Below are 19,053 nucleotides of genomic sequence, written 5' to 3'. Positions count from 1 at the left end.
GTCTACCTTGTAATACAGTGTCTACCCTGTAGTACAGTCAGTGTCTATCCTGTAGTACAGTCAGTGTCTACCCTGCAGTACAGTGTCTACCCTGTAGTACAGTGTCTACCCTGTAGTACAGTCAGTGTCTACACTGTAGTATAGTCAGTGTCTATCCTGTAGTACAGTCAGTGTCTACCCTGTAGTACAGTGTCTACCCTGTAGTACAGTCAGTGTCTACCCTGTAGTACAGTGTCTACCCTGTAGTACAGTCAGTGTCTATCCTGTAGTACAGTCAGTGTCTACCCTGCAGTACAGTGTCTACCCTGTAGTACAGTGTCTACCCTGTAATATAGTGTCTACCCTGTAGTACAGTGTCTACCCTGTAGTACAGTCAGTGTCTACCCTGTAGTACAGTGTCTACCCTGTAGTACAGTCAGTGTCTATCCTGTAGTAGTCAGTGTCTACCCTGCAGTACAGTGTCTACTCTGTAGTACAGTGTCTACCCTGTAGTACAGTCAGTGTCTACACTGTAGTATAGTCAGTGTCTATCCTGTAGTACAGTCAGTGTCTACCCTGTAGTACAGTGTCTACCCTGTAGTACAGTCAGTGTCTACCCTGTAGTACAGTGTCTACCCTGTAGTACAGTCAGTGTCTACCCTGTAGTACAGTGTCTACCCTGTAGTACAGTCAGTGTCTATCCTGTAGTACAGTCAGTGTCTACCCTGCAGTACAGTGTCTACCCTGTAATATAGTGTCTACCCTGTAGTACAGTGTCTACCCTGTAGTACAGTCAGTGTCTACCCTGTAGTACAGTGTCTACCCTGTAGTACAGTCAGTGTCTACCCTGTAATACAGTGTCTACCCTGTAGTACAGTCAGTGTCTACCCTGCAGTACAGTGTCTACCCTGTAGTACAGTGTCTACCCTGTAATATAGTGTCTACCCTGTAGTACAGTGTCTACCCTGTAGTACAGTCAGTGTCTACCCTGTAGTACAGTGTCTACCCTGTAGTACAGTCAGTGTCTACCCTGTAGTAGTCAGTGTCTACCCTGCAGTACAGTGTCTACCCTGTAGTACAATCAGTGTCTACCCTGTAATACACTCTAGTACAGTGTCTACCCTGTAGTACAGTCAGTGTCTACCCTGTAGTACAGTCAGTGTCTACCCTGTAGTACCCTGTAGTACAGTGTCTACCCTGTAGTACCCTGTAGTACAGTGTCTACCCTGTAGTACAGTCAGTGTCTACCCTGTAGTACAGTCAGTGTCTATCCTGTAGTACACTGTCTACCCTGTAGTACAGTCAGTGTCTATCCTGTAGTACAGTGTCTACCCTGTAGTACAGTCAGTGTCTACCCTGTAGTACAGTGTCTACCCTGTAGTACAGTCAGTGTCTACCCTGTAGTACAGTGTCTACCCTGTAGTACAGTCAGTGTCTATCCTGTAGTACAGTCAGTGTCTACCCTGTAGTACAGTCAGTGTCTACCCTGTAGTACAGTCAGTGTCTACCCTGTAGTATAGTCAGTGTCTATCCTGTAGTACAGTCAGTGTCTACCCTGTAGTACCCTGTAGTACAGTGTCTACCCTGTAGTACAGTCAGTGTCTACCCTGTAGTACAGTCAGTGTCTACCCTGTAGTACCCTGTAGTACAGTGTCTACCCTGTAGTACAGTCAGTGTCTACCCTGTAGTACAGTCAGAATCTACACTGTAGTATAGTCAGTGTCTATCCTGTAGTACAGTCAGTGTCTACCCTGTAGTACCCTGTAGTACAGTGTCTATCCTGTAGTACAGTGTCTACCCTGTAGTACCCTGTAGTACAGTGTCTACCCTGTAGTACAGTCAGTGTCTACACTGTAGTATAGTCAGTGTCTATCCTGTAGTACAGTCAGTGTCTACCCTGTAGTACAGTGTCTACCCTGTAGTACAGTCAGTGTCTACCCTGTAGTACAGTGTCTACCCGTAGTACAGTCAGTGTCTATCCTGTAGTACAGTCAGTGTCTACCTTGTAGTACAGTCAGTGTCTACCCTGTAGTATAGTCAGTGTCTATCCTGTAGTACAGTCAGTGTCTACCCTGTAGTACAGTCAGTGTCTACCCTGTAGTACCCTGAAGTACAGTGTCTACCCTGTAGTACAGTCAGTGTCTACACTGTAGTATAGTCAGTGTCTATCCTGTAGTACAGTCAGTGTCTACCCTGTAGTACAGTGTCTACCCTGTAGTACAGTCAGTGTCTACCCTGTAGTACAGTGTCTACCCTGTAGTACAGTCAGTGTCTACCCTGTAGTATAGTCAGTGTCTATCCTGTAGTACAGTCAGTGTCTACCCTGCAGTACAGTGTCTACCCTGTAATATAGTGTCTACCCTGTAGTACAGTATCTACCCTGTAGTACAGTCAGTGTCTACCCTGTAGTACAGTGTCTACCCTGTAGTACAGTGTCTACCCTGTAGTACAATCAGTGTCTACCCTGTAATACACTCTAGTACAGTGTCTACCCTGTAGTACAGTCAGTGTCTACCCTGTAGTACAGTCAGTGTCTACCCTGTAGTACAGTGTCTCCCCTGTAGTACAGTCAGTGTCTACCCTGTAGTACAGTCAGTGTCTACCCTGTAGTACAGTCAGTGTCTACCCAGTAGTACAGTGTCTACCCTGTAGTACAGTCAGTGTCTACCCTGTAGTATAGTCAGTGTCTACCCTGTAGTACAGTCAGTGTCTACCCTGCAGTACAGTGTCTACCCTGTTATTTGTCCCTAATCATTGTCTAATTCATTATTTTTGAAGTAAATTGATTCAGCAAAATCTTTTGGAAATAGAATAGTTAGATTGGAAACAGATATTTTAAGAGCAAATGCTAAATGGCTCCTATTTTAATGAAATATTATGAAGTTATATAAAGTATGAAACAACAAATATGTGTTTATAACAACATACATCCTGATTTTCTGACAATGACCCATTATTATTAAAGAAAAATGCAGTTTTAACCCATTTACAATGAACATCAAATTATCATTAATTGTCCTTCCATTATTTTTAGTTAGTGTGTTCAACTTTCACAACTTTTATTTCATACAGTTTTAATTCAAACATGCATATTTCTAATACATGCAATTCCCAGTGGTTTGTTTTTTATTCAAATGATCATAAAACCAATGAGCATAAAATTTATTTCAGAAAACTTGCTATATTTAATGTTACACATGGGTATAATATAATTCCTAATAAATCTTTTGTGTGTATAAGTAAGACCTGTGTAGGTAGGCTATATATAGGCACCTCCCCTATTTCATTAATACTGGCATTACAGTGCATTAGGACCACGTATCTCAAACACCCAGATCCATTAATCAAAACTATACTTTATGAAATATTAATATGTACTCTATCTCAGCATCCCAGCGTGGAACTCGACCGAGAAAGACGATGATGACGATAAAAGTGAGAAAAACTATGTAGCGTACACTGATCAATAGACAGGTATCACTTTCACATCGTAATAAATATTGCGTACTTAACAAATCAATACTTCAAACAAATGAAATGTAATTTTGCCTACAATCTGAACAGCTTGTGATCACGGTAACGCCTCTCGTTCCCTCAAGGTACGCCATTCTATGCTAGATGCTGGCTTATACTTCAAAAGAAGGTTAGCTAATAAAGTGATTGGTAATTGTCCATGGTTGAGCGAGCACCAAGCTTGTGACACGCTTGATTGCATGCACACCTATAAACATACACCATGTTAAATTATATTTCTCAGTTTATTGTTTGTTATACCTTTGTAGTTTTTTAGCTTGTCAAATTCAAGTGCATTACAAAGTCTGTCCAGTCGATGGAGCATGACCCATAATAATTGTTACACCTATCTAGGCACGTGCCACATGTCATTGGATACAACCTTGTCACCATAGCAACAGCAGCTGCAGCATGATAACAACCTCATTAAAGAGTTAATTAATGCACAAATATCCGATCAATAGACATAAACTCACCAAATTTACTGGAAGTGCTTTATTGTAGCCATATATAGGGCTTAATTACCCTTTACAAACAACTACGGTTTATATAGATGGGTCAAAGGAAACCAAATTAATGTACAGCCTTTATAAAAATATGTAAATTTATTTCTAAATTAAATAAACAGGGGTCAAAGATAAGGAATAAATGTCTTGCATTTAAAGGACAACATAAAAGCACTCACTGTTAAATTTATGATGAAAAAAAATCAAAAAGATTATTATTAGTTATAGAGTAAAATGGAGGTCACATAAATCTAGAATTGAAAATACAACACAAATAATTATTGTCTTCAATAATATGTAATTTCTCAATGAAATAGTTTATATCACTAAGTTGAACCTCCATTCAATTATGATCATTTCTATATTTTTTATCATTCCTGTTAACATAATTAAAGTTTCAATAAACATCCAGTTCACTGACAGCCATACCATAGCTTGATCTCGTCCAATGGTGCCCCTGAACTATTGGCTAAAAATAACACTGATCTTGTGATAGAAACCATTATTTAGTAAGGTACATTAAAACCTTTTTTATCACATTTCTGTTATCAGACAAAAGTGTTATATTTAATATTATATGATATGTAATAAATCTGTTAAAAATGTGTTTATGAACACACTTCATTTAGTAACAAACCCTTCTGCAACAACTGAAATCTTATTTCCTAGTTGGCTTGGGTTTGACTGACGGTAACAACAAAATCCTTCTAAAGTAACACAGTCAGCAGTTTTATGTAAATTTTTGGTCTGCAGTATAAGCCAATCTTCCAATTTTGTGCAGTCAGTTTTATAAAATATTTGAGACAGAAAAACCATTTCAAAAACAAGACATGAATATTCCATTTTCTTAATCACATGCATCTAAACCACAATATTTCCATATTTGGACATGTGAACTTAAAAAGAAAATTTATTTAGTTATCATTTTTATTACTTACAGTGCACAAATCTCAATTGAACACGAGGAACTCTCTCAATTTTCTAATGTGAACATCCTTCTAGAATTTCAACTGTTTACACAAAAACAACAAAACCAGTAAATTATGTTACTTACGATTTACACCGATCTCTTGGGCGCCGCAAGTGTCGCATAGGACACCACATTATCAGCCAATATTATAAAGTCTTAAAAAACATTTCGAAAAAAGGGCTCAGAAGTGTAGTAATGGCAGAGTAGTGACCTTGAACAGGAACCTTGATATAATTGAATAATTCCCAAATAACTAATTTGAAAGGTTTCAAATTGGCGTTGCATATCATTCATGCTGCATTCTATGGTTGCGCCACAAAAGATAATCACAGGCATTTGGAGATTTGCAGATTTATTTTCCGATTCCTCTAATTTAAATTCAAAAACTTTAAGAAGATTAAGTAAATTCAAATTCATTTTCACAGAAAGTATTTTATCAGGACAAAGCACTTTTTTGATAAAAGGAACATTGATGTTATATGTTTACTTAGTAGATGCAATATAAAACAAAAGATAATGTACAGAAACATATTCCATATAAGCGCTCTTACACAGGATATACAGACACCAAAAACAGATGTTATTATATCATTGTCTCCTGCAAACCTCATGAATATAAAGAATTCTGAATGGCCATTAGCTATACATACTATAAATTCAATTTCTGATCAGAAAAAAAATCTACAGAAAAAAACATCAAAAACCTTTTCAGTTTAATGACCTTTACTATCAAGTCATTGTCAGTCTGATGACCTATACTATCAAGTCATTTTCAGTCTGATGACCTATACTATCAAGTCATTGTCAGTCTGATGACCTATCCTATCAAGTCGTTGTCAGTCTGATGACCTATACTATCAAGTCATTGTCAGTCTGATGACCTATACTATCAAGTCATTGTCAGTCTGATGACCTATACTATCAAGTCATTGTCAGTTTGATGACCTATCCTATCAAGTCATTGTCAGTTTGATGACCTATACTATCAAGTCATTGTCAGTCTGATGACCTATCCTATCAAGTCGTTGTCATTCTGATGGAATATCCTATCAAGTCATTGTCAGTTTGATGGCCTATCCTGTCAAGTCATTGTCAGTTTGATGACCTATCCTATTAAGTCATTGTCAGTTTGATGACCTATCCTATCAAGTCATTGTCAGTTTGATGACCTATCCTATCAAGTCATTGTCAGTCTGATGACCTATCCTATCAAGTCATTGTCAGTCTGATGTCCTATCCTATCAAGTCATTGTCAGTTTGATGACAAATTCTGTCAAGTACATCATATTTATGTAAAAGGGTACTTATAAAGTAAGTAAACTGTTTCACTATTTTTGTGCAATTTTTGTTTTGTTTTATATTTTCTATTGAATTGCAATTTGTGATAAAAGCATATGACATACAGCTATCATGTATCATTTTAAAGCCATTATATAAGCTATTCAGCTGTGTAACTGTATTGTGATTTTGATAATTTTCTTATGACTTATGTCAGGTAAAGCGCTGACAGGTTCTGTTTTCTCCTAGTATTGATATAGGTGGCACTGCAGTCAGATTAATGGTTCAATAGATGTTTAACTGTTATTGTAATGTTTGCTTTGATGCAATAGACTAATTCAAATGAAAAAAAACATATAATAAATATTGTGGGCCATTAACACTGTAGAGAAAGCCATCTTACAGAGGTATCACCAACTCCTATGCCACCGCTCTATACTCAGTGTCACAATCTCATTTCTGTTCATCTATTTATCTACAGACACAATAGGTAATGATATCCACATGTCTACCTTTACTTAAGTAACAGAATGTCCTATATGTCACTCATTTAGGAATATCATATGTCAATAACATTTCACATTTAAGGAACATAGCCTTTATTATTAACATGGATTTTGATTACATGTAGGGTCTTTACTCAGTAAAATATAGGACTCAATATCACTAACGTTTCAAAAGGAAAGTAAAAAGGTATTCAAAGATGACCTTCATGGAAGTTATCTTCAATATGGTAGAGTTCCAAATTACAATTCCTCAATGAAAGTACTGTCACAGTAAGACTTCCCATTCAGAAGAAATAGTGTTTAGAAAAATGTTATAATGCCAGTTACTTTCAAAGCCATTGTACAATTTTGTTTAGGACTAGAACAATGAAGTGGTGCCTCTTGTATACTTGTGTATCTATGTTTATTAGGATAACAATGATTTCAACATGGTGGGACAATATGTCTCCATCCCTTGTAGTTGTTACAGCAATCAGAGAAGTAACAAATTTCAAACTGGCTGTCAGAATGGTCATCTTTAATAGGACTGTACTGACCAGATAAAATCTTCAGGACAAATAATGATGGAAATACTTCAAAATGGCAGCCATTACAACCATCATGAGTGTCATATGACTCGGAATTTGCAGACATTTGTAGTCATTGACCAGTAGAACTAAAATGATAAATGAAAAATGCAAATTCTACAAGTTACATTTGCAGCCTAAATCAATTCTTCTTTGGCTTTTTTATCAATTGTTAAAATATAATGTTACTCGTTTTCCTGTTTTACCTGTCTTGAAACACTTTCCAAATGACCTTGGAATCGTCAGTCGTTGAGGACAGAAGATCTACATTGTGATTGGCTCCAAACATGTGAACTCCATTGAGAGAACCGATGAGTGGGAATGGAAGCTGTAAAACAGATTGAAGATTTGTCACAGCTGATATATTGATGTTACTGGTGACTCTCACCTCACCTGTGTACATGTATTTACCTGGCGGAGTTACTGCCCTTGTGGCTGTAAGACATAGTGATGTGACAATATTTCACCTTATCTAATCTCATTAGACAGCTCACAGACACCAAGAATTTCTGGCTTGGTTAGGTTCATTTGTGATGTGAGTTTTCATAAATTAATATTTCCAATTATAGTTACAACAATATTTTACTTCTATAGAGTAAAAGACATTTTATAAGTTGAAAACTTACATACTTAACAGGAACTCTTCCCTTCTAACCAAAGTGAAACTCAAAACGGTCCTACACTAATATGCAGTGACTTATCAAATGAGATAAACCATTATGTGACGATATCCCAGAGTGATCTAGGAGCCCACCATCATATGAAATTTATTCTATTATTCTATTAAGTTGGATTGTCTCCCTTCTTTTCTCTTCTTTCCTATTATCTGCCGTTTGTCAGCCATTTTGTTTTTTCAAAAGTCTTAAAATAGAAAATGCACAATCAATGACCAAGTGAAATTTGATTTATCAGTCCTTTCTGCCTTGTGAAATAACAATAACAACCTTGTTGCACATTTTGTTTATCCAATCAGTTCAAAAATTGAACATGAATAACTAGGGGCAAAGGGGCACTTACTCAAGAAACCGTAATAACAAATGTTAACAGTCAAATTCTGAGATGGTAGCCTGTGGGCCATTTTGTTTTTCAGATCAATCTAAAAATTGAATAATATGAAAAAGATTTATCTGATATTTCTGAAAGAATAGTGATAACAAACTTCCAAACTACAAAATCTGTGATAGCTGCCTGTCGCCCACTTTCTTTTTTCAAACCATTCTAAAATTGAACAGATATTTTAAATAGAAAAGATACATTCTCAACTATTTTCATTGATTGGTTTACACAGTTGGACCAGGATTGTTTGCTTATGAAAAAAGGGATGAACCTACTGATCTCATTTTGTTTTCTGGTGAGCATGTACTACTTCTTTCATTGTCTGTAATAATTTTGCAGGCATGTCCCAATTGATGCCTGAACATTTAAACAACCCAGGAACCTATTTGTCTGCATAAACTTTCAAAATAGAATATGACTGTCTGCTGACTATTTTGTTCCTTGGTTCAGTCCCAAAACTGAACTACACAACTAGAGACCAAGGGGAACACTCTTCAAAATTTGAGAATAATCAATCCTGTATTTCCTGGCCCCCAGATATCAAATAAAATATCTGAATATAAAAAATAATTGCCTACCCTATCTGATAAATCAGGTCAAAGCTTGTTGATATCAATCCAGACAGAAAGGAGGAGCTGGGTTTTAAAGCTAATTTCAGCACCTCCCCATTTGGAGCCCCGTCCCTTGACCCGTAGGAATCAAATAAAAATTCAGAATTTAGCAAATGATAACCCAAACCCAATGATGCATCAGACCAAATTTGGTTGTAATCCACAAAGGTATGAAAGTGGAGTAGGGTTTTAAAGAAAAGTATATGCACGATGCAGAACACATGACACACAGAACACAACAATGGACAAAGCATGATAAAAGGTTATCTTGACTTTTCGGTCAGATGACCTAAAAAAACCCAAACAAACAAGATACCTGACCTTCAGAATTACAGGTAAACTTGATACTCGACCTTGATAACTACAAATAGGCATAACATGTGACCTTGAGAACCACAGATAAACATAACTGTCCTTCAAAACTACAGATCAACATAATACCCCACCTTCAGAATTATAACTACAGAGAAACATGACACCTGACCCTAAAAACTAGAATAAACATGATATGTGACCCTGAGAACTACTATCATAATAGATTAACATGACATCTGACCTTTAGAACAACATGTACAGATAAACTTGACACCAGACCATCAGAACTACAGATAAACATGACATCTGACCTTTAGAACTACAGATAAACATGACATCTGACCTTTAGAACTACTGATAAACATGATATCTGACCTTTAGAACAACATGTACAGATAAACTTGATACCAGACCATCAGAACTACAGATAAACATGACATCTAACCTTTAGAACTACTGATGAACATGACATCTGACCTTTAGAACTACTGATGAACATTACATCTAACCTTTAGAACTACTGATGAACATGACATCTGACCTTTAGAACTACTGATAAACATGACATCTGACCTTTAGAACTACAGATAAACATGACATCTGACCTTTAGAACTACTGATAAACATGACATCTGACCTTTAGAACTACAGATAAACATGACATCTGACCTTTAGAACAACAGATAAACATGACATCTGACCTTTAGAACTACTGATAAACATGACATCTGACCTTTAGAACTACAGATAAACATGACATCTGACCTTTAGAACTACTGATAAACATGACATCTGACCTTTAGAACTACTGATAAACATGACATCTGACCTTTAGAACAACATGTACAGATAAACTTGACACCAGACCATCAGAACTACTGATAAGCATGACATCTGACCTTTAGAACTACAGATAAACATGACATCTGACCTTTAGAACTACTAATAAATATGACATCTGACCTTTAATGACATCTGACCTTTTGAACTACAACAAGAAAGAGGTTACCAGGACCAAAATGATCAATTTTTTCAAATTCCTTTGGGCCAAGTCAAAAAATACAAATGGCTAGTTGTAATGTTTGGAAAAAATATCTAAGAACTGTTAAGATTTATAAAAAAAAATCCCATAAATGAACTATTAATAAAATAATTACTTCATTTTCATCTGTTTATGCTCTTGAGTTAATTCACTAATTAGATGGAAGCTTAATAACAAAGTTTCTATTTTCGTCCCAGAGTGTTATTGTGTGTTGAAAATACAAATCAGGATCTGAATGTGTCATTCTTAATTTGTCTTTGTCAGTGGGGGTTTCTGCTAATAGAATAATAAACCCTTTTCCATCATTTAGTAAGCAACTATATGCATATTAAAGTACAGTATGCCAGAAAATCTAGACTGTGCATAAACTGAATGTACAATTTTGTCTTACTTCTGCTTATGACTCATTCAAATAGTAAATTCAATTATCAGAAACCATACCTCTGTTCCTTATACAGCCTAATTTTAGTCAGAAGTAAGCAAAGTTTTAAAATCATTGATGGAAAATATCTCTTCCTGGAATTCATCATTTGTTGGGAACGTTTGCTAAATGGTTTATGATACATCAATAACAACTGACACACAAAGCCTGTATTATTTTTCTGCTTCCATAACCACATTACTATACTCTAAAAAAATCTACCAAAGCTTTTCCATGCTGTCCTGCTAAAGTTTTACATAAATAATTAATCCCCCAATTCTGTCATCTACCATAACACATGTAGTCTTAGTACATATCTATACCGACACTAAAAAATGCTCACACTCCACATGCCACCTATTTCCATAATTGTACAACAGTTGAAATGAAACTCATTTATATTTAAAAGGTCTTCTTTCAAAATTCATGTGTCATAAAACAGACAATGTTCTGTTTTGAATTGAATACATATTTATTGAATATTCGATCAAGACTTTATTCCAAAATATATAACTATTGTTTTATTTCCTTGAATTATCCCTAAACCATTTATGAGAATATTTGTATTTGAATTCCACTTTGTGCAAACTTGTTCAAATTTTGGTCCCAAACGGGTAATTATTCCAAAAGGAGTGCCCAACATTTCTGCAAATCTTAATTGTTTCATTTAAGGAAAATTAAGCTGAAAAATGACTGCTTTAATAATACTGATATTTTTCTTTTGCTTTTGATATTGGTTTGATTTTTGAGGATTTTTCATATATATTAAACATGACACACTCATACACCACATGTAAGGTTTATGTTGTAAGCACTACTAAAAACATAAATGTACAATGACACATATTCATGTGTCCTGAATGTTCTGTTGATCAGTATTTAACTTTACCTTATATCATAAATAAGTTTACTACTAGTATCAAATTTGTCTGTTCTCAAGCAGATTTCAATTAAACTACACTCAAATCATCTATCAAAATGCTTATCACTGTTGTATTTATTGAAAATATAAATTTGCAATATTTGCCTTCTTACTTGGTCTTCAACAGAACCCAATGATAAATTTACTGGTTTTTTTTAATATAAAACTCAAAAATGTATATACTAAATAACTAAAAAGGAAAGATAATATGTGTTTAACTGGTTTTATTTTCTCCTTTTTCTAGGGGAAGGGAGGTAGAGGAGGAGGTATATGTTCTTTCTCAATTACACGATTAATCAATCGTTGAACTGTCATTGAAAATTGTAGAATGATAACTAACCATTGCATTTCATTATAAGGTACTTAACCTCTATTTACATCATGACTTACCTTAGAATCTATGAAATTAAAAATAAATCATGATATATACATGAAAAGTGAAAATAAAAACATAAAGGGGAAAAACTGGGATTCACTCATGTCAATATATAGTTTATGAACATGTTCAATGAACAGTCCTGCGAATAGATATACTATTTGCGTGAAACAATTCAATACAACATATTTTGGTGTTATTATGGTTGTCAAAATGTAGAGGATTGAAAAAATAAATTTGTTGCAAAAAGAATAAATAAAATTTGTTTTCTTTGAGCCTTAACAAGAATTTCCTTTATTTCCTTTTTTGATTTCATTTTGAAAATAAATCTCACTTCACTTTGAAATTCTTTAACAGTTTTCTTAAATTATTTTGGTTTTGATGTTAATGAGAAACCAAATAACAAATAGCTAATTAAAATTCTAGTGAACTACATGCAAATTGCCCGTTTATTTCAATTATCCCACTGCGGGCCCCCTTTCCAAGATGCTAGTGGGTCATGGGTGAGAGGCCACACACTCGAGTCAATACACACTGACGATTTTGTATATCAGTATCTAGCCCACCACCAAGTGTAGAACCCACGGTACAAGCCCCCGATGAGAAATGGCATATAATCTACTGCAAACTTTGAAGTGACATACTGGCTTCAAATCTCCTGAAGACCGTGTGAAGACCGGCAAACCTCCGCTTGCGGTGAGGCACGTTACGTACACCGCCATACCTAAACAAAACCTACATACGCATGCGTATTACTTATCATCAGAATGATGGGTAAATAGTATGGCGCTGTAGTTTCAATGGAAGAGGCATCTGTCAAATATTTTTCGTGGAAAAAGGTAAGTTTGAACGAGTGTCATGACTTTTTATTGTAGCTGAATCCGAGGTATGTATATGTTTTTCGATTTGTGTATAACGAGAATCGCTATTTTGGACGATGCTGATCGCTACCAAGACGTAAACCTGAGCACGTGCCACGCTCCTGTCTGGGAGCCCATTGTTTTCTATTCGCCGCATGCCCCGTTCGCTACCGTAGTGGGGCATGTGCTGCAGCAATTTTCATGCAATGCTCATACAATCTTACTGTTAAACGGAACTTGTTAATAAATATTGCTTCATATCGTGTCATTGTCTTGTTGTTGATATGTTTTGGCAATGGGTCGGGTCGGATTTGACAACAAAGACTTTCCGCGCGTCGTTTGATGATGTCTTAGTCATATCTATATGGGCTGCTCAGATCACAAAGAGTGGACGGTATCGATCGCCCTGCCATCGTTATAGGACGTTCGCTTCTCAAAATATAACTCGAAAAACCCTTTGTTTCACTTAAAAATCCTTACTTTAAAACCAATTTTACAGGACAATGATTTTGCAGCTATAATGCAACATTGTATCAATTTATTAATTACTGTGCAGTGGTTAGAATAAAAGATATTGTGTTTTAGACTGTACATATTGTGTAATTCGGTACTGGGACACAATGGTTAGACCAGCCTCCATGTATTTCTTTGTTCTTTGTATTAGTCATAATGTAAATTGCTGTCTACTTAACACAGTACTAATTGCCTTTTTTCTCTCTATAGGATTAAGGTTGTCAATCACTTTACTACAATGTGGTAGGTAATTTTATCAAATGTAGTTGTATTAATGAATAACAGATATGATTTAAACTATATCATAAAAATTAAGAAATCTTAAGGTAAAGATGTATTTATGAAGTCAAATTTTGATGTCAAAGCTGTTTTGTTTCAGAAACAAGCAAATAAGAATATTTGATATAAAAATGTATGTTTTGATCCTAGATACCTTTATAAACATGCAAAATTATTCAATTTTGAGGGCATTTTTTCTTTTAAGGAATTAGCAATTTTCTCTCAAATGATAAATGAAACATTTAAAAAGCATATACCTTAATCAGTCATTCAGTTTTCATTATGTTAAATTTGTGTATGTTTTGAAAACAAAGTTATCAATCAAGTCTTGAAATTTTGAATAAAGATGAAATAATTCATATATCAAAATGGCTGTCATATCATTTATTTAAGGCATGTTATTGAAACAGCTGATGTTTCCTTTTAAAACCCACCTGTGGTATAATGACAAATTAGATTTACATTGGTCCAAAACAGGACTCAGGAGATGTGAAGTAGTTTGACAGATTCTAGTGAACCTTACCAGTGTGAACACATCTGCTCCTGGCCTTATCGTCAGTTGTCTAATCAGTGAGCATATATTATTTCCTTCATTTTATTCCTGTGCACATCTAATGGAATTAGATTATTTAAACATGTTCACTTGTACAAAATCAATATCGGAACAAAATGAAAAATGCAAAATACCACGAATTGCATAAAAGGCTTTTGGTACCCCGAGCATTTTGTAGATTTCATTTTCTTTGTTACTTCTCACATGACTGATTAATTGATTTTCCTGATTTTATTTCCACAATAGTCAGTCATCAATTAGTTGTAGTAGTGCTAGAAAATTAGATTTAGGATCTGTTTTTATAAGGTATTTAAAATCTCTCAAACTCTGGTGAAATTTGTCTTGCAATGGATAGTCATTCAACCAAAAAGAAAATCTGGTGTTTTCACATAATACTTGAAAATTATGAGAATTTTCAAAATCAACAGAATATTTAAATTCATATTGAAAGAGAAATATGATCTTGTCTATGAATTAGCATGTGAATGGTTTGATTGCTACCTACTGAGTGCAATCAGTCTTTATAGTTTCCTTCTTGACAATAGATGACTAAAGTTACAAATAAATGGTCAGTTATAATAAAGATCATATTTAAATTTAGATTTATTAGATATGGACAAAGTTGGAAATCTCTTTGCTATTGAAATTTTTCTGTTTTTTGTTTTTTTTTTTTTTTTTTCTTTTTTTTGTCATATCCTTAAAAAGATATGGTTTTCTATTGTAAATACTGAAATTTTAAGATAGTTTCTAAATGTAATGATTTCAGAATAAATACATTAATTACTTCCCTGTCATGATCTTCCTTTTAGTTTGTAACATACAGTATTTACTTACCATGCTGGTTGGGAACAATTTTGATTTAAATGGTAATCAGTTTTGTTCAGCACTATTATCCAAAAAAAATATTATTTATAAAACTTTGAAAACAATATTGCTTACCGTCTTCTCAATCATTAACCTGAAAGGATTTTATTGAAACTTCTGGTGGCTGGTCTTCCTCTCATGCAATGCAAATATTGAAATGGTCATTTTTAACCAAAATGTCAAGTTTCCTTATGTAATATTATGAAAAGTCCTGTTTCCTATTGAATTTAAAATCTCTCTTGGTACTCACTTTTCAATTGTTTAAAATGGAATGTTTCAATATTCCTATGTTGTGTAATGAGATGATATAAATCTAATGAAAATTTTGATAACAAATTCTATAAATACAGATATGGTTTCCATATTGATTTTCTTTTGTCACCTGCCTTTTTAAATCCATTCTTTTAATCTCTACAAACAAAACAAAGCATTTAAAATTTATTTGAAGATTCAGATTGTGTTTGAGATTCAAAATCCATTCAAGTTCATGGTTGTTGTGGATGACACATTGTGTAGGTTAAAAAGGAACCTCCCCAGTTTTGCTGCCTCTCTGACTTTTCCCCCTAAATGGTGGTGTGTAATGTGTAGATACGAAGGTTTAGTGTGGTGTTACAAGGACCTGCAAGCGAACATAGCTGGTTCTTCCCAATTAGTGTGATATTTTGATTGTAGCGGTGGCTGACATCACTTTTGATAACGGGTGTGAATTATCAGATTTACTCAGAATCATGACGACTTCCACTTCCATACTTGCACTGTGCAAGGTGCTGCTGCAATTTGATTTTTTTTTCATTCTCAAATTTCACTTTGGTATGCTGTGGCTCCCATTTGAAATGAGAATTTATTGTTTGAACATTGTGATGGAAAGTTTTGTCTGGTTTTATTTCAAATTACTGGTTTAAACAACTGCAGCCTTTCACATCTAAATGGCAAACAACACTGATTCAATTTGTAGAAAGAGGCAAACAGCATTAGAATTTTTTTTATGTTTTTTTTCCCTAATGTAAAGAAAATATCAGTTCAAAGGTTATGTAAAACTAACCACTTATGATTCAAGAAGAAATTCTGGAAAATGTAAGTAGCTCAAACCTCAGAAAAGTTACAAAAATCATAAACCTGACAAAAGAAAAAAATATCACAAACTTTGTAAAGTTAAAAAAATTTCACAAACCTTGTTAATTTAAAAAAAAAAAAATCATAAACGTTGAAAAGGTACATTATAACAGAAACCTTGGAAAGGTAACAAATCATCACAATTCTAGAAAAAGTAACAAAATATCTCAAATTTCGGAAAAGTTCCAAAATATCACATTTACCAAAGAGAAAATGAATCAAACCTAAAAAATATTACAAGCCTGAAATTGGCTGATATCTCAAACCTTTAAAATAGAAAAAAAAATCGTAAACCTTGGAAAATAAAACGAAGTAAACAAAATGAAAACAGCAATGCAAATAATTTTTGAAAAGTTCTTAAAATAAGATACATTATGATTGAAGAAAACTACAAATATGTATTAATCAGTTGTACTGATCTGATCAGAACAAGCTAATTTCAGAACTTGGGAATATAGATTCCCTGGTCTACACATCTCGCTCTCTACACTGTTCCACTCCTCCTTCTCTTTGGATGATGGTAGATACCAACAACTTTATTAATCACTTAAAGAGGTTTGGCTGTAATAGTGACAGGCAAATTCAGTCCATTTCCCAAGAAATAGATACAATATTAAAAACATGTTTTCCACTTTGAAAGAATCAAATCTTGCCATTTCACATTATTTTGAATGGACAATATCAAATGCATTGCTGCAGCCTTGAAAGTTATATTTAATACTAATGAATTGATAAGAAGCAGTAATTGAGTCACAGCAGTTTTGCTAAGAAAGTGAAACATTATGGTCAACATTGCACATTTTACTGCTCGTTTCTCTCTAATCTTTAAGTTCAGATCTCAGAAAAAAGTTTGTGAAGATGGAAGATAATATTTTATATCTGTCTTTTCTTGTATTGCCCTTGAAAATATCCTTATATTGTTATTTCTTTCCTTTTTTTTTCATTAAGGGGAGATAACTTTGACAATGCTGAAAATTTAATATTCAGTAGCGGTAATTGGATGTGGAGAATTCAAGAACATCAGTAATATTCATAATAAACATGTGAAAACAACATGGTCCCAGCATGCTAGTCGTTAGTTTCAATTATCATTTAACAGCTGTTCCTGTGTCAGTGATTATAGGATGTTAAGTTTCTATTGAAGGTGTGGAAATCGCCTTATAACTCCGGCCTTTCCTACGCAAACAATTTCACATGAGATACATGATGTACAGAAATAGGTATTGACAGAACAATGGAAGAGAATTAATTATTTATATTGGAATTACTCACATATAATTTTTGCAGTTGTTTGCTGTGTGTAAATATTGTTTATCACCAATGGGTTGCTATTTCTTCCTTTAGGAGTTGTACAGTAAAACAAAAGAATAGGGCACAGAGGTAGAGCAAAGAGTGTTTATGTGCTAAGATAGTTTTTCCATTCAGTATCAACCTGTCAGCTCATTAATTTTATGTAACACAGGCAGTGTGAGATTCAGTGAAATGTTAGACATATGTCTTCTTTACTGTTCATTATAAAGAATTAGCTGTTGTTGAATCATGGTATTTTAAATGTAGCCATATTTAAACTTTTAAACTCACATCTATCATTTGATTTATCATTGCTTTATTGGAATGAAGATAAATGGTTTTGTTGGTTTGTTAGTAGATCAACCTTCCAAACTTTAATTGATGTGGTAATTGTTATGGTATTATTGACATGAAATCCACCAGATATAATTTTATCGTGACAAATAGAATGAATCTTTCATTACATGAGACCTTTATTTCCATTGCCAATAGGATTAGTGGATACGGGGGATATGTGACCCTATTTGCCATTCTAATCCTGATTGAATGTCACATAGGCCATAAAGCAAATATACATCTTTTTTTCACAAATGAAAAAACAAGTAGTAAATGTTTGTATAAAAATGGTAACTCGAGTACAAGGTTAGTAGACATTTATATATACATGACATATATATTATCACATGACAGCAAATTAATAAATGTCCATATTTGGCCAGGCAAAATAAGTCATTGAAGGTCAGTTTTTATTCATTACCAAGTAATATTCTATTACAACTTCAAACAAAAAGCAAGTCTTAAACAAAAAATCAGAAAGTAACATTTTAACAATATAGGCACTAGCTGTTTATGTTGTTTCTATTTATGTGCACAATCAAAAGGGGAAGTAACTCTGAATCAGATTTCATTCATCCTTGCCAATGTGAAACAGAAATACTGAACTATTTGAAAAATAAAAAATAAAAAAAAGGATGCTCAAAAATTTTAACATTCATTTGTAATTAAAACAGATAAAGTGGCACTACCTTTTTCACTTTTGGATGTTATGTAAATGAAACAGAATTGTTGAAATGTTGAATCAATTCATCACCACTAAAAGAAGTTTATTTCTTTTTAAGGATGTTATGATTGTCTATTGAGACTTAAACAACCTCTCTTCCTTGTTGCCTCCATACCCTTTCCTTCGAAGGTGAGCAGTTCAACCAAATTATAGCCATTCCACTGTGTCCAATCCTGTATTGTTAAAGGGTGAAGTCGGAGCAAAGACATGCTTTTAAATGAAAAAAATTGTGATAAGGAAATAAGTATTTGGAAAATAGAAGTTGCTCTGTAAACTAATAAACAAAGGCAGATTTGTCTTTAATAATACATATTCTGTTTGCTTTGTCCTTTCTATGAAATTGAAAAGATTGTGGTCCTTTCTATGAAATTGAAAAGATGTGGTCTTTATGATGTCATTTTCTTGTACTGAATTTTCAATATTATAAAAATCATATATTCATATACATTCTGATATAGAC

The 19,053-nt window shown here is 34.0% G+C and overlaps 1 protein-coding gene across 1 annotated transcript in view; it reads right to left on the bottom strand.

Moving 5' to 3' along the window:
- Nucleotides 1-12,783, bottom strand: part of LOC132565712 (protein fuzzy homolog) — a 118,939-nt gene extending 106,156 nt beyond the window's left edge. Inside the window, exons 1-2 of the mRNA XM_060230415.1 lie at nt 12,706-12,783; nt 7,525-7,646 (exon numbers count right to left, since the gene is read on the bottom strand). Coding sequence (XP_060086398.1) covers nt 7,525-7,646; nt 12,706-12,783 — 200 coding nt within the window. The remainder of the gene's footprint in view (nt 1-7,524; nt 7,647-12,705) is intronic.
- Nucleotides 12,784-19,053: the final 6,270 nt, after the last annotated feature.

The sequence above is a fragment of the Ylistrum balloti genome, unplaced genomic scaffold (assembly GCF_031769215.1).
Source record: "Ylistrum balloti isolate Yb309-2 unplaced genomic scaffold, AGI_CSIRO_Ybal_v1 Utg369730, whole genome shotgun sequence".
In the NCBI taxonomy this organism is placed as follows: domain Eukaryota; kingdom Metazoa; phylum Mollusca; class Bivalvia; order Pectinida; family Pectinidae; genus Ylistrum; species Ylistrum balloti.
This window is presented reverse-complemented; position numbering and strand designations above follow the sequence as displayed.